General features: G+C 48.2%; 1 protein-coding gene across 5 annotated transcripts; it reads right to left on the minus strand.

Annotated features, from left to right (window-relative positions):
• Window positions 1–171: 171 nt before the first annotated feature.
• On the minus strand, window positions 172–13,886 carry LOC147255297 (tyrosine-protein phosphatase non-receptor type 7-like). Of its 5 annotated transcripts, none has more exons than XM_086212928.1 (12): window positions 13,756–13,809; window positions 10,724–10,858; window positions 9,185–9,331; window positions 8,233–8,413; window positions 8,020–8,104; window positions 7,859–7,938; window positions 6,800–6,937; window positions 6,578–6,724; window positions 4,425–4,579; window positions 4,163–4,276; window positions 4,003–4,078; window positions 172–2,226 (listed from the first exon to the last, which is right to left on the minus strand). In XM_086212928.1, the coding sequence occupies exons 3-12, from the start codon at window positions 9,283–9,285 to the stop codon at window positions 2,110–2,112; spliced, it is 1,194 nt and encodes a 397-aa protein (XP_086069054.1). In that variant the 5' UTR covers window positions 9,286–9,331; window positions 10,724–10,858; window positions 13,756–13,809; the 3' UTR covers window positions 172–2,109. The 5 variants fall into 5 exon arrangements, with proteins under 5 accessions (XP_086069054.1, XP_086069051.1, XP_086069052.1 ...); XM_086212925.1 differs by lacking the exons at window positions 10,724–10,858; window positions 13,756–13,809 and adding exons at window positions 11,438–11,585; window positions 12,305–12,403; XM_086212926.1 differs by lacking the exon at window positions 13,756–13,809 and adding an exon at window positions 11,438–11,743.
• Window positions 13,887–17,311: the final 3,425 nt, after the last annotated feature.

Here is a 17,311-nt window from a genome sequence, read left to right on the forward strand (position 1 = left end):
TATCGTTTGTAAGAACCACTGTTCTGTTGTCACATAATCACCTTTACTGACAGTACCAGACCGGTCAGTAGTTAGGAGCTGAAACGTTTCCTAGTGAGTCACTGAGGTTGACACTGCTGTGAAATATGAGTGGGAGGTGTTAATTAACACAGGAAACTTGAATGTGTAGGATCGTGTCATTTATTATGCTTAAATACTGTGTGACATTTTCACGCATGAATGAAACCAACATAAGGCAGCATGCCGTTAGGGTGACCAGTAAACCTCTGGACAGCTCCAGTATGTCCACAAAGCTTTGCCATCACCAGAAGTGGTAAAAAGTGGTAACACACCATTAAAAGCACCCTCATGTTGGTGCTGGCACGTGGGACTGTCTTGACATGTGTACTTCTGTTGGTTGTTACTGAGCGTTTTGTCCGACCAGTCAATCAAGCCTGAAGGAGGCTCTGCAGGTGGGATTCACGGGCTCTGAGTCAAGATGGCTGCTGAGCGCGAGTTGGAACGTTTGAAAGCTGCTGAGGGTGACGGACACCTGGCTGGGCAGGTGACGCTGCCTCCCTGAGGTGGTGATGCTAGCTGAACAAGGCTGTTTAATGACTTTTAGACAAGAAAATAAGAGGCGGGTTCACAATTTCTCATTATAAAACATCTTCTAGTGCAATAGTGCAGAGGAAGAGCTTTCTGCACTCGATGAGGCGTCATCGACAACAACAAATTAGGTACTAATAAAACAAGCTTTATGTGATGAATAAATGAGAAATGAACAAGATTTCACAGAATACATGGGGGGGGGGGCATTCACTTCTATGCTGGTTCTCTATCAGTGAGAAGTTTCCCAAAAATTCATAGGAGCTTTGTGACGTCGGTCCTTCCCATGACACCAAATGGTCTCAGAGTGGCGGCGTGGTTTCGCCAACATTCTGAGTTGGAATGTTGTCGCTCGGATGAATTGGACATCCCATGAAGGCAGCAGCAGCAAAACTCAGCAGGATTTCAATGAGGACGATGGGTTATTATTCTACCAACAATTACGCATTCCTTAGTATTTCATATTTAATTGCCAGGACGTCGGTTCGAGGCTCCTGCTGCCACGCTGGAGCCTCTGTGGTGTCTCCAGCCGTCTCCGGCCGCTGGCAGGAACATTCTGGGATGTTTTATTGGGGTTATGTGAATTTGTTCTGAGCTGTTAGCAACCGATTGAGCTAGAAAACCCCAAACTGTCAATGTGGACTGGAGGTGAGCGGGAATCTGGTCGATGACAGAATATGAAAGACAAAGGACGGCAAAGACAGCACACAAAGCGACGTCCAGAGCGTCGTTCCAAACCTGTCGCTGCCTTTATGACTGCTCTCTGGGAAACTCCTCTGTTTCTGTTCAAGGTTTGATTTCACGACCTGTGTTTCCTCAGAGCACCACAGGCAACGATCATCTTGGGGATGTTTCACTTCTCCTCGTCAGATAATCTCGTCTCGTACGATCACGTAGTTGCTGTAACACTCGCGGTCTTGGCTCCTGTCCTCTTGCCAACACTGATGTTACTTCATTGCATCGTCTCCTAACTTTTCAAAATGATTCTCAAATTACTGTCGTTCTCAAAATCTCATTCATTTCTTCTATGTAGTAAAACTGCGACGTGGTTTTGCCACTTTGATCCACATGGATGAATTACAGTATTAACATCACTACTGGACCAAGACGGGACCAAACACTCAAGTGTCCGGTTCTGTGCAGGGGAACCTGGCCGTGTTCCCTCGTGTCATCCAACAGTCATGACACGAGGGACACTTTTAAACACAAAAACAGATACGGATCAACAGCACAAGGGTTGGGTTCCGAACTCTCTACCGGCACCAGTCTAATTGTGGTGGTACCACCAAGCCCAGATTAACTCAGGCGATCCACACAGACCGAACCGGTCCAGGAGGGGAGTCCTCTCAGGACATCCTTCCACTTCTGCCTTAATCAAACTTGCAAACTGGAAAAGGGGTGACAGTCCCACCTCAGATGGACCTGATGGTGTAGGAACACCTGTATGTCCTCTTGTGTCCTCTCAACCTCCTGGTTGTGTTTGCTCATCTCTCTGTTGGGTTCAGGTTCTTCTAGGTTCCTTTAGGGTTGCTCTGGTGTGTGTTTGAGTTCCTCCTGTTCAGTGTGTTTTTCCAGTTGAAGGTTCTGGAGTTGTATGCTGACCTGGTGGTCTTGGTTCTGCTGGTTCCGGGTCTGGTCCTGAAGAGGAGAGGTTGTGAATTATGTCTCTTGACATATTCCATTGTTTTTACTCATAAACCTTTCTAGGCTCTGTTGTGTTCTGAGCTGAACTTTCTGGTTTCTGGTGAGTTTTGGTCAGCCACAGGTAGATTTATCTGTCAGGTGTCATCAGGTATGACATCACAAACTCATCTCAGATAAGTGGGCTAGTGCAGCCTACTAAACCTGCGAGTGGAGCAGTTCTCTAACTGTGGTACAGTACACAAGCCCCCTCTAGTGGTATGTGGAGGAACCCTTGAAATATTTTAGAAAATGTAATGTGAAGAAAAATTAATAACAAAGAATGCTATCATCAGTGTGGCCCCCATCAAGAAGGTTGTGGGTGGAGCAGAGGTCCTCCCTGTGGCCCCCATCAAGAAGGTTGTGGGTGGAGCCCCGGCTGCAGCACGGGGTCTTTCTGGGTGAGTCTCCATGTTCTCCCTGTTCCTGCTGGGTTCTCTGTGGTACTCCAGCTTCCTCCACAGTCCAAAGACATCAAGAGGGACCAGGTTAATCCAGACTCTAAATTGACCGTAGGCGTGGCTGGGAGAGCCAATGGTTGTCTGTCTCTATGTGTTGGCCCTGCCATGGACTGGTGACCTGTCCAGGGGGAAGGCTGCTGGGATAGGCTCCACCCCCACCACCCTCAACAGGAGAAGAGGGAGAACATGGATGATATGTGGAGGGATGGACAATTAAAATATTAAATATTTTAGAATTAAATGAGTAGAATGAATTGTTTTTCATAAGAACTTTGGCCTTTCTTGTAATATTCCGTGTCAGAACGCTACATGGCCACATTGGTTCACATCATTCGTGCCTGAGCCAAGCAAGATCCCTGGTGGCGTTGAAGCACCTCAGCTGGAGCCGATGCTCCTGCTGCTTCTATTAGCTGCTAATGTTGGCTGCTAATGTTGGCTGCTAATGTTAGCTGCTAATGTTGGCTGCTAATGTTAGCTGCTAATGTTGGCTGCTAATGTTAGCTGCTAATGTTAGCTGCTAATGTTAGCTGCTAATGTTGGCTGCTAATGTTAGCTGCTAATGTTGGCTGCTAATGTTAGCTGCTAATGTTGGCTGCTAATGTGAGCTGCTAATGTTAGCTGCTAATGTTGGCTGCTAATGTTGGCTGCTAATGTTAGCTATTACTGTCAGTAGCAAACACCAAAGATGTAACAGATTCCTGGTGTAGCGCTACATCTTGTCATGCTGTGTTTGTTGATGATCAGCTAGCAGGTCAGGAACAGGAGTGAGTGGCTCAAACTGACTCTGCTGGGTGGAGTCGCTGTGCTGCTGGAATTTGAAATTTGGTCTTCGTGGAGGTACTTGGAGAGCCTCTTTTTCTGAGGTACTATTTTGTGTAAGGAGTTTGTGAATGACTGCAGTAGTGGTTTCAGGCTGCTACCACCTGACAGCAGAACAACTACTCAATCACCACTGCAGCTCTTCCACGCCTGCTTGCACCAACACGACGATCAGCTCTCTGCCCCAAATGTTCATCTCATCTTGTTGTTCTCCATAAAATACATCAACTTTCTGGTGGATTAACTTTTTGAATTACACCATCTTGCCCCTCCCACTCCTGAAAACTCTTGCTGTCACTTCTAAACACAAGCTTCTGTCAGAGCAAACTGAACGCTGAACCGGAACTGAACCTCCACCAAGGGTTGCCCTGCGCTGCAACATCACCAAAGACAAGATGTGGGAATAGACTTTGATTTTTGAAATTAGAATAAAAACTTGGAAATCCTGACCCACCTGTAACTGGAAGCTGTACTGGGCCAGAGTGGTGTAAAGGAACTGGTACTGCTCCGTCGTCTGGATCATACCACCTCTGCCGGGATTGGAGGGGAGCACACATTTAACATGCCAAGTGAGACAATAAGTCAAATGTGGCTCCACAATGAGGACCACCTACCGGTCCAGGCGAAGCTGGCAGACCGTCTCCAGGATGTCAACCTGAGCGGTTTCTCTGAGCTGCTGACAGCCGATACTGCCAGCTATGAAACAACCTGTCCTCCCAATACCTGCACTGGGAGGAGGGGAGGAGGGGAGGGGGGAGGGGAGAATTTAAAATGAATATCTCTCTCTCAGGTCCACTCATACTCTTGCTTGAGTCATTTTTCTTTCACATTCCTAAAACCTTTTGTTCTACTTCTCCAACATGCGCAGGAACCAACCTGCAGTGGACTATGATTGGCTCAGGATCCAGTAGGGAACTGTAGGTCTCCACCTCCTCCACCAGTCTGAGAAAAGGAGCAGTGCATTGTGGGATATGGTGATCGGGCCAAGAAGTGAACCAGTAGTGTCTGACAAGCCGACGCTCCGAACACAGCTGTGAATTCACACACACACACACACAAACACACAAACACACACACACACACACACACACACACACACACGCATGAGGAACATACAGGGTTTATGCCTCCAGGACCTCTGTAGGCTCCTCTAGACTCTTGTTAGCAACCCAGGTTTTTAAGACTCCGCCACTGCAACATCCACCAGTCTGGTGTTTACTGGTGGATCTGATGTAGAACTGAACCTCCAACATCCACCGGTCTGGTGTTTACTGGTGGATCTGATGTAGAACTGAACCTCCAACATCCACCGGTCTGGTGTTTACTGGTGGATCTGATGTAGAACTGAACCTCCACCATCCACCGGTCTGGTGTTTACTGGTGGATCTGATGTAGAACTGAACCTCCACCATCCACCGGTCTAGTGTTTACTGGTGGATCTGATGTAGAACTGAACCTCCAACATCCACCGGTCTGGTGTTTACTGGTGGATCTGATGTAGAACTGAACCTCCACCATCCACCGGTTTGGTGTTTACTGGTGGATCTGATGTAGAACTGAACCTCCACCATCCACCGGTCTGGTGTTTACTGGTGGATCTGATGTAGAACTGAACCTCCACCATCCACCGGTCTGGTGTTCACTGGTGGATCCGATGTAGAACTGAACCTCCAACATCCACCGGTCTGGTGTTTACTGGTGGATCCGATGTAGAACTGAACCTCCAACATCCACCGGTCTGGTGTTTACTGGTGGATCTGATGTAGAACTGAACCTCCACCATCCACCGGTCTGGTGTTTACTGGTGGATCTGATGTAGAACTGAACCTCCACCATCCACCGGTCTGGTGTTTACTGGTGGATCTGATGTAGAACTGAACCTCCACCATCCACCGGTCTGGTGTTTACTGGTGGATCTGATGTAGAACTGAACCTCCAACATCCACCGGTCTGGTGTTTACTGGTGGATCTGATGTAGAACTGAACCTCCACCATCCACCGGTCTGGTGTTTACTGGTGGATCTGATGTAGAACTGAACCTCCACCATCCACCGGTCTGGTGTTTACTGGTGGATCTGATGTAGAACTGAACCTCCACCATCCACCGGTCTGGTGTTTACTGGTGGATCTGATGTAGAACTGAACCTCCACCATCCACCGGTCTAGTGTTTACTGGTGGATCTGATGTAGAACTGAACCTCCAACATCCACCGGTCTGGTGTTTACTGGTGGATCTGATGTAGAACTGAACCTCCACCATCCACCGGTTTGGTGTTTACTGGTGGATCTGATGTAGAACTGAACCTCCACCATCCACCGGTCTGGTGTTTACTGGTGGATCTGATGTAGAACTGAACCTCCACCATCCACCGGTCTGGTGTTCACTGGTGGATCCGATGTAGAACTGAACCTCCAACATCCACCGGTCTGGTGTTTACTGGTGGATCCGATGTAGAACTGAACCTCCAACATCCACCGGTCTGGTGTTTACTGGTGGATCTGATGTAGAACTGAACCTCCACCATCCACCGGTCTGGTGTTTACTGGTGGATCTGATGTAGAACTGAACCTCCACCATCCACCGGTCTGGTGTTTACTGGTGGATCTGATGTAGAACTGAACCTCCACCATCCACCGGTCTGGTGTTTACTGGTGGATCTGATGTAGAACTGAACCTCCAACATCCACCGGTCTGGTGTTTACTGGTGGATCTGATGTAGAACTGAACCTCCACCATCCACCGGTCTGGTGTTTACTGGTGGATCTGATGTAGAACTGAACCTCCACCATCCACCGGTCTGGTGTTTACTGGTGGATCTGATGTAGAACTGAACCTCCACCATCCACCGGTCTGGTGTTTACTGGTGGATCTGATGTAGAACTGAACCTCCACCATCCACCGGTCTGGTGTTTACTGGTGGATCCGAGGTAGAACTGAACCTCCTGGTATCTCCAGCTGCTGGGAACCACACACCTGGTTTCAGGCATTCAGGTGAAAACTCCTTTATACATTAACAAACTAGTTGTACCTGAATCTCCATGTCGGTGACAGTGAAGCCATCCTTCTCTTGACGGTCTCTGATGCTGAGGAGGAACCTGCCGAACTGACTTGTCTCCTCCCCCTCCTCCTTCACCCCCCTCGTCCACCTCGGCTGTGGCCAGTACATCTCGCACTTCTGCAGCATTCACACAACAACTTGTTCAAATTCTGCGTTAATTCAGAATTTGACATCATGATTCTTGAGCCGAACCTCGTTGGTCTCCTTGAGTCTGGTGACCATGACGATGACGCTGCTCCTCTCCTGCCACACCATGTCCCAAAAGTCCCCCAGAGTGTGCAGCATCGGCCCCTGAGTCGCTATATAGGCTTTGGGGGCGCCTCGGTACCCCTGCAGGACAGAGGCAAGAGGCACGTCAGCTTCGTCCAGAGTGGACAACAATTCATGTTGTAAGATGGAAAAGTTTAAATAATTAACATAACAATAAAGGAAGGAGTGAAGCGTTGCTGTGTCACACGTTTACATCATCACCAATCAATAAGAGGGACATAGAAACAATTTACACACAGGAGGTTGTGTGTGGACCTAGCAGCAAGTGCTTGAGGTTGATCAACACACACACACACACACACACACACACACACTGCTGAGGAGTGCAATGGCTGTGACTTCCCCCTCACTTCCTGTGGTTTTCCTGGTTGTCAGACTCACACTGACAAACTGCAGGCTTGTATCTGTTTGTTTAGGTCTCTCTCTCTCTCTCTCTCTCTCTCACACACACACTCTCATGTCGTGTGTCATACGTGACAGTGAAGCCTCCAACCGTGCAGGTCATTGACCACGTCCATGCATCGTAGCATGGAAACTGATTTTGTTGGGTTCAGCTTGCTGTCCTCACTCAAAAGTGTCTCTCTTGTGTGATGTCATCAGGGTATTGTCTCATTTGTGGGGTTTCAATTCTCTCTTGGTGTCATGCAGCAGAACGACCAGCAGAAAGGTCATCATAGTCCAAGGAGACTCAGACTGACAGGACAGGACAGGAGTGGTGTGCAGTGCGTCTTGGTGTCTCCATCTGCTGAGAACAGAGGAGCCACGACCAGCTGACGGGAAGCTAGCAAGCTAGCAGGCCTGCCTTACCAGTGCTTCCTTGCTTGGTGTTTTATGGACATTTAAATCTGTCCACTGTCCCACTCAAATGGACCTTGCAGTGTGTGGGACAGGTGTCATGGCCTCCTTGGTCTATGAAATGTTGCTGCGGTGTTGGTGAACTACCTCTGGTTCTGTGTACATGTACGAGCGTCTGAGTCTAACCCGAACATAGTTGGCGTTGATGTAGCGGTCTGGCCCCACCTCCTCCTCGGGGCTCCTCAGTACCACTCGGCTCTCAGGATCTAAAAAAGAAAACCAGCTATGATGAAAACCAGGTGAGGGCCCTTGGACCGGAGGCTGGACGGACAGCACTGGGCACTGACTGGGAAGGATGGTTTTGTATCGGTCTTTGATTGTGTGTCCTGGAACCTCCAGCTCTGCAGCGCTCACGAAGTTCGGAGGGATCTTCTGTGGAGGAGACGGTGACAGGCTGCACATCAAATAAATGCAACGGAGTGTGTGTGTGTGTGTGTGTGTGTGTGTGCGTGAGTGTGCGTGCGTGCATGTGTGTGTGTGTGTGTGTGTGTTAGCTGTACCTGGTACTCTATGTTCAGTGTGTGTGTGTCCAAGGCCGCCTGCTGCAGCAGTGTGTGTGTGAGCGGTCGAGAGGAGGTGTGAAGCAGCTGGAGCCACACCTCCTTAGGGGTGGACACTGAGCAGACAGGCTCCGCCCCCAGGGTGCTCACATCCAATAGCAGTGAGAGATTAGAGCCCCGCCTATAGTAAATACAATAAAGGAAGAGTGGTGACTGGCGTGTTGTGTCCTGTTTAGGTATTAATGTGTGTGTAACGTGAACTGTGCAGAATGGTGTTGTGTGTTGGTAGCTTGGTGAGCGTGTGGAGGAACCAGCACACGCAAATTCACGCTGGTTGTCTTTATACCTTCAACACACGCCGAGTGTTTGTCCTCGTTGGTCCCAGCCACGTCCAGTCTGACTGGAACGGCACTGGTTCTGAATTATGTAACACACGTATGAGGCCGTTCCAGATACGGTCACACAACCCTCCACACACATCAGCGAGTCTCGTCGGCACAATGACGCTTCCAGCTTCTGTCACCAAATAATCAAAGGTGGACACCAGAGAACTGAAGTCACTGGGCCCCATTCGAGTCCGGCTGGACTTAACTAAACCCTCAATGTCGTCTTACAGAAGCAAAGTCTTCTCCTCCTGCCTCCTGCATCTCACTGGGCTAAAAATGTCCATTTGTGCATCAGAACAAAATTGTGCAAAGGAGCATTTCACAGATTCGGTCCAGTGTTGGAAAGTGATGACATATTTCCAAGCGCAAGGATTTAGGAGAGCGAGACAGCTCTGGAGAGCAGGATCAGACCAGGAAAGACAACATTTGTGTTCTAGAAAAATGTCTCAGGGAACAAATGAGGACAAAAGAGCGTCAGGATGTTTCGCTGTTGATTGTTGGAATGTGAGGAGTTGTTTTAGACATTGTGCAAAATGTAGCAACTGGTGGGTCTGGCGATCTCTCACCTCTCCTGCAGGCGAACAGAGGCTTTGCGGGGGGGTGTGGTCATGGGAGGGGGTGTGGCTGGTTCTTCTGCCGGTGGGGAGGCGTTGCTCAGTGCTGCCATTCTGCTGCTGTGTGCTTGTGAGTCAGCCGATCATCACAGCGCCTCACTGCAAGAGACGTGTTTGTTCCTGTGAAACTACATTGGGGTTCTAGAATTATTTGGTTTGATGTCACTTATCTTCCTGAAAATAGCAGGAAGCACAATCTGGAAGAACGCCGCCACTGACAAATAGAACTGAGACTATGATTGTGATTATAAATGTTACGTGTCAAGTAGACTCATGAGATCAGACGAGACCCCACGTTCCTCCTGACAGCTGCTGCAGCTCGTTGTCCTTCACCACTAAACTACTGGTCACGACTCAAATCTCCCGCCAGCCTCTGCTGGTCTGGCGTCAGTACGAGGCCTGACGGCGCCGCACAACATGAGTCAACGCTGAGCGTGATTCAGTGTGTTTCCACATCAGATATGAAACGTCTCGGTGTCTCCATCAGTGGAGAGTTTCCTCACAGCAGGAAGTCAACACACCCACGCACACACACACGCACACACACACGCACACACACAAACTGACACATCTGTAAGTTGACAGCATTTTATTGCTTCCACGCTCTGATAAAGGTTTATAACCAACAGCTTCATCAATTATTTACACGTTGGTCTCTGATGGAGACAGAAACTCGTCACTCTTCGATCGCTTGTGTGGCCCAACCGGCTCAAACTAGTTGCCACTCAATCAATCCAGATTAACAGTGAGCAGAGAAACTTGGACACACACTTAATAAAGGTAGTCAAAGTAGTATAAAGTACATGAAATACCATGAAAAATACAAATGCTCTTTTCAAGTATGAATATGGGCCTCAACTGAATGAAAAAATTGACCAAATGTAAACAAAATAACTTTTAGGAAGATGAAAATGTTGCATTTTCAACTCCTGCGCAAAAATGTGTGATGAAACGGCAAACAAGTCTAATGTAGCGAATCACGTGACTGAGCTGCTGTTTCTGGTCACCTACACGACCATGACATAGCAGGTACCAAGGTCTTCTCGCCGCTGCACGCCGACTGTTCTCGCCGAACCAGTTGGTGGTGACACACCTGATGCATTTCCTTTGTTCCCTTCGGAACAACAACAACACTGCGATCTGTCTGCTGTGTGAAACGTCCAATCAGCATTGTTCCTGGGTCAGCACCTGGCAGTGGTCACAGGTGTGGCGGGGATGCACCTGTGCTGGTGCCATGTGACGTCCCAGGTAACAGAATGTATCAGGTATGTGTTTGGGTCACAGGTTTGTGTTCTTTGGCCGGTTCACGATTGGATCAAACTGTAATGAGCAAAATTATGAAGCTGTACATCAGAATTATTGGTGAGCCAGCTGGACAGACACGGGCTCACGGACAGACCCACGTCCTGCTGCTGACTCCACCTCTGGACCAACCACACAGCACTGATGTTGTATGCTAACTAGCCGCTAGCCCTGAGAGTAGATTTATACCTAGTAACGACTCGTGGAGCTCAGACAGGTTGTGGAGCACCAACCCTGGACAGAAGTGACAGTGGTGGGGAGGAAGTGGAGGCGTTGATCCGCTTCACCCTCAACAACCATGGAATGAAGCAGATGCACCAGCACCTGAGATACGAAGGAAAACCCTGGTTCACAAAATATCAGGTAAAGAATCACTTTTAACTGACTCACACATACTCTGACCCGCCGGTCCGACCGCGGCCCACAAGTCTCAACTTCGTAACAACTTGAGGGCTCTCCAGGGGAATATACCTCCACCACAGCAACCGCAGCCACGGCAACCGCGGCCAAACCCAGAGGTTATGTTGAAAGGTTCTGACTCAAAACTTCCTTGGCCCATGCTACTCTCCACTACCTTGTGCGCCGCAAACCAAGCTCATGGTCTTAGCTCCTTGATCGCAGTTCAGAGGGGGTGAAATAATAAACACAGTTCTGAGCCGCTTGCATTCAGTTCCTCATCATCATCATCATCATCACCATCATCATCATCATCATCATCACCATCATCATCATCATCATCATCACCATCATCATCATCATCATCATCATCCTCATCACCATCATCATCATCATCATCATCATTATCAGCAGCAGCAGCAGCAGCAGCAGCAGCAGCGACCTGAGATCAATGCGTGAGGGCCTCTGCCCACCAGTGCAACCAAGAACTGCAGGGATCAGGGTTACCAGTAGGATCCTGGCTGAGGTTCTGGTTCTGCTCCTATAGACTTTGTCCAACGAAAGCAACAGAAGGGTGCTGCCTCCACATCCGAGTAGCCAACGGATCCAATACGGGAATGAAGAGGGAAGTTGAGCTTCTTCTGTCTTCCTTCCTCTAACGAAATCGATGACTTACTGACAAGAAGAAACTCGTGAACGAGAGAAAGAGGGAGTGTGAAAGTGATAGTGAAGGAGAGGAGAAGCAGCAGGAATAGACATGTCCTGTTCCACTGGCTGTTAATGCTCTGATTGGAGGTGTACAGGTGAGAGAGAGAGGGGGGGGGGTGAGGGGGGTGAGTCAGAGAGAATGAAACGATAATAATGAAAGAGAGGAGGAGAGATGCTGCGGGCGTCGATTATTAACACACCAACAACAGCAACTCATGAATCCTTCATGCCAGATCGACAAACCAGCAGCTACACACCACTGCCAGTGTTACTGCCGGAGAGTAGTACCTTCGATATTTCTACTTATTTCTACTACTTTCATTTGAAAGTAAAAAGTTACCTCGTAACATTACCATCTGTCACTGATTACGCTACTTTTGTATTACTTTCACCAAAATAACTTCAGAAGTACGAGGCAACGTCACGGCGGCGTGAATGAAGGCGTGACTCCTCCAAACACGAAGTAGGAGGATTACTTCTGTTCAGCTTGAAGTATTTTCAGATTTATGAAACAGGATGTGAACACAGCTGACTCCAGTGTGTCAGCAACCAGCAGCAGAACACCACATTTACTTATGTAGTATTTGTATGTATGGATTCATGTCATGGGAGCATGTAAAGGATCAATGAAGTATTTGGGTGTGTGAAAACACATTTATTACTAACCAAAGTCCATTACCCAGGACTCTTGCTACTGAGGCTGCTTCCTGTCTCAGCTCTGATTGGTCGGCAGAGTCACATGATACAGTCTGCTGGCTGGTAAATCAGCCTATCAGCGATGTATCGTAGCGGCGTTCATGCTTCCCGATATTTGCTGATATTCAGAACTTTTGACCTGCTGATAAAACGCAGAGACAAATGCAAATGAATAAACACGGCGTAACTGGAGTGACCAGCAGCAGACCTGACCGACATCAAACGGTGGGGCGGGTGTCAGACGTTCCGCGCATTTATTTGGACCTGTGATTTTAACAATCTCCCCAGGGAATGTCCCTTACAAGCATTGGAGATTCCGTTCTCAGATGTTCCCCAAGGTTAGCCAGAGAGGAAAGGTTCTGTAAAGGATTCTGAACGTTACGAAGGTTCTGCAAACATTTGGGGAAGTTGATGCAAGGACCTAAATCCTTGTTCCTCTGCTGCCTTTAAAGGTTCTGCAACGTTAGTGTAATGTAAAGACTGAGAGGGAAAGGCTGTGAGGCCCGGTCCCCTAAAAGTTCCCCTGAAGTCCTCAGAGCAACTTCCCTCAATAGAGCAGAACGAGGTGACATCTTTGCTACCACAGCCAACGTTCTCAAGACACACGCGGCTGAACATGTTTTTCCAGTGTTAGGATGTTGTGTTAGCAATTCTCTCACCAAACATCCTTAGAACCTTTCTGCAGAAGGTTTTCCTGCCGTTAAGAATATTCTGCAAACAGAATAAATCTTCCTGGAGAAGAGGGGAAGATCATTGAATGGCAATGTTCTCACAGTGTTTACATATGCAAATGTCACTTCATGACAAAGGTAGAACTTTCTCTGGTTCTTCATAGAAGACATGACAGAACATTTACATTAAATGTTCCTGTTGCTTGATTGATGATGAGTGGAACGTTTTCCTGGTAACTTTGTTCTGAGGTTGTAAATTGTTGCAAACCTGAAATGATTTGCAAGTAACCTTTGCAGGAACCCTTGTGAAGGTACCACATTAGAGGAACATTTGACAAAACATGCTAGTTCCTTTGTTATTGTGCAACATGTAGGAACGTTTTGGAACAAGCTGTCAGTCTTCTGTTGCCTCAATGTCCCTGGAACATCCTCAGTGTCTCCAGGCACTTAACCTCAGAGAACATGACTGAAAACGACCAATACTGGTAAAGCATTGCTGCTGATGCCTTTTTAAAGGTGTTAACAGAACCTAACATCAGCCAGGGTTGTGGGAACGTTCCATGTAGGCTAGAACTTCTTTTATCCAACTAGATCAAGAAACTTCCTTTCATCTCTTCATCACAGTGATGGCATTCTGGAACAAGCACATTTCATAAACTTTCTTCAAAACGACCTGACAGAGAGGCCGTCAGCTCTTACGCTCTGTTAGCATCAGCTGGATGTTCCACCCTCAGCTGGGTTCTGTCTTACCTCTCCTTCTGGTTCCTGACCTTCGTCCTCTTCTCTCCGTGCTCCTCTTCTCTCATCTGTTGCTTTCTGTCGTTTATCTTTACTTCTACCTTCTTCACCACTTCCTTTTCTGCATCCACCCACTCTCTCATTACCACACACACACGCACACACACACACACATGCGCGCACACACACGCACACACACGCACACACACTCATTTTTTAGCTCACACGTACACTTTCTATTCCCCTCATCCAAGGTTACAGGTCCCCTTTAGACTGCATGCCACAGGCTTTTGCATTGTGTATCACTCCATGAATTAGTGGTGTGTGTGTGTGTGTGTGTGTGTGTGTGTGTGTGTGTGTGTGTGTGTGTGTGTGTGTGTGTGTGTGTGTGTGTGTGAATAATCTGATTTTCCGTCCTTTCCTCTCACGCTGCCAGATGAACAACCCTACTGGGAGTCCATCAGGGAGGCTAGCCTACTCGCGGTGGTACCTCAGCCTGGATCTAGAACTCACCTCGCTGCTCCTCTCAGCACCGTCCTCGGGTGACAGGGGGAGGTACTCATGGTGCTGTGCTGGTCTTGTGGTTCTCCATTCTTCGTTCTGTGCATGGCTGTGTGACTGATGAGTGAGGAACCAGCAGCAGGATTCATTAGAGCAGCTGATATGTTCTCTCTCTCAGCCGCTGAAACGTTTGGGTTGACTCACATTACGCTAATGAAGTACATTTACTCTCTGTTACTTCATTTCTATGAACATTTCAGACGTGACAGGAGTGCTCTCAGCCAGTCACAGTATCGACTCTTACCTGGTTTAGATTTAAAGGCAAAAACACACCGTCATGCATGTGAGACAGGACCAGCCTGAGACAGCACACCAGTTTCGCCCGTGTCATGCGTCCTGTTCTCCTTTGGCCATGTAGCTCTTACTCCTGGTGGACAGAGGAGAGGTCACGTGCTCTGAACATGCTGTGTTCATGTCAGGAGAAGGATCCTGGCTCCTGCCAGCATGAACGCATCCCAGTGAAAGAAGAGTCTTGACACGCTCTGCTCTTTGCCTCTGGACACTTAAACATGACGCTTTAATAAATACTGCTGTCATCTTCTGAGCAACGGTGGAGTGTTCATGTGCATGTGAGCGGCGCCGTTGTGTACGTGAGAGTACATTTCCTTTGTGAGAGCTGGAAACATTAGCAGGAGCTGCTTTATCGTCCCTGCTTCATTCTGAGCCTCTCGAGGCTCCACAGCCATTTCACTTCTACTCCGATGATGAGCGACTCTTTATTGCGCTGCACCTCTCATCCCCCTTAGTTGACTCGTTCACCATGTCGTGTGATTAGCTGCTGTATGTGCTTCCAAGTCTGTCTGCTAGCCAAATTTCCCTCCTGATCAATAAAGGCAGACTTAGCAGGAGTGAAGCAGAGCAGACGCCGTCCTCAGTGGCCCCCCATCTCGCTGCTTCATTAGTTTCTATGGTAATCAGCAGCAGGATGGAAAACGACTCACCGTAGACTCACAACTGAAGCACTCCAGTTCATCTGCTAATGACACGGCGAGACTGTCATCAGTGTGATAACACGCCATGAAGACAGGATGGAAAAGAAGCATGAGACGGAGGAGACACAGCTGAGACAGTAAATGTGTTACGCAAACACGTGTGTTATTGGTCATGGGACAGATTCGCCTTCCTCGTCTTATTATTATTGTTATGATCGTTATGGTGGCCATCAAGCAATACTTGGTTTGATTCTGGAATAAAATGTCACTCATTGATTTTTGGGAATCCCCTTGTAGTTCTACCCAGTTTGTCCTGCAGGGGCGTATCCTACCACTTGGAACCCAAAACTCTGAGGAGCAAAGAGTTCCACTGTCTGTTCTGCTGAGTTTGTGGAACTCAGAATTTTCAGTTCAAAGTCAAAAGTTGAGATTCTGGAAACAAATAAAGAACTCCGCTGGTGCTTCCATCCTCAGCAGGGACAAGATGCAGTATTGTTGTTGACCAATGGGAGGCAGCAGCATTTGACTGCATTCGTCTCAAATTAATGGGTGGCAGCGCCCGGTGGAGCAGTGGTCCTCCCTGTGGCCCCCCAGCAAGAAGGTTGTGGGTGGAGCCCCGGCTGCAGCACGGGTCTTTCTGGGTGAGTCTCCATGTTCTCCCTGTTCCTGCTGGGTTCTCTCTGGTACTCCAGCTGGATGGATGGATGGTTGGATGGATGGAGGGATGGATGATGGATTGATGGATGGATGATGGATGGATGGATGATGGATGGAGGGATGGATGGATGATGGATGGATGGTTGGATGATGGATGATGGATGGATGGATGGATGGATGGATGGATGGATGATGGATGGATGGTTGGATGGATGGATGATGGATGGTTGGATGGATGGATGATGTATGGTTGGATGATGGATGGATGGATGATGGATGGATGGTTGGATGATGGATGGTTGGATGGATGGATGATGTATGGTTGGATGATGGATGGATGGATGGATGATGGATGGATGGATGGATGGATGGATGATGGATGGTTGGATGGATGGATGATGGATGGTTGGATGGATGGATGATGTATGGTTGGATGATGGATGGTTGGATGATGGATGGATGATGGATGGATGATGGATGGTTGGATGGATGGATGATGGATGGTTGGATGATGGATGGATGGATGGATGATGGATGGTTGGATGGATGGATGATGGATGGATGGATGATGGATGGTTGGATGATGGATGGATGGATGGATGGATGGATGATGGATGGTTGGATGATGGATGGATGGATGGTTGGATGGATGGATGGATGGATGGTTGGATGGATGGATGATGGATGGTTGGATGGATGGATGATGGATGGTTGGATGGATGGATGATGGATGGTTGGATGGATGGATGGTTGGATGATGGATGGTTGGATGATGGATGGATGGATGGATGGATGGTTGGATGATGGATGATGGATGGATGGATGATGGATGGTTGGATGATGGATGGATGGATGGTTGGATGGATGGATGATGGATGGATGGATGATGGATGGATGGATGGTTGGATGGTTGGATGGATGGGTGATGGATGGATGGATGGTTGGATGATGGATGGATGATGGATGGTTGGATGATGGATGGTTGGATGGATGGATGATGGATGGATGGATGGATGGATGATGGATGGTTGGATGATGGATGGTTGGATGGATGGATGGATGGATGATGGATGATGGATGGTTGGATGATGGATGGATGGATGGATGGATGGATGGTTGGATGGATGGATGATGGATTGATGGATGGTTGGATGGATGGATGATGGATGGATGGATGGATGATGGGTGGTTGGATGATGGATGGTTGGATGATGGATGGATGGATGGTTGGATGGATGGATGATGGATTGATGGATGGTTGGATGGATGGATGATGGATGGATGGATGGATGATGGGTGGTTGGATGATGGATGATGGTTGGTTGGATGGTTGGATGATGGATGATGGTTGGTTGGATGATGGATGGATGGATGGATGATGGGAGGTTGGATGGTTGGATGATGGATGATGGTTGGTT

This window comes from Aulostomus chinensis, chromosome 9 (assembly GCF_037954235.1).
Source record: "Aulostomus chinensis isolate RoL2024-O1b breed Wild chromosome 9, RoL_Achi_v1.0, whole genome shotgun sequence".
Classification (NCBI taxonomy): Eukaryota; Metazoa; Chordata; class Actinopteri; order Syngnathiformes; family Aulostomidae; genus Aulostomus; species Aulostomus chinensis.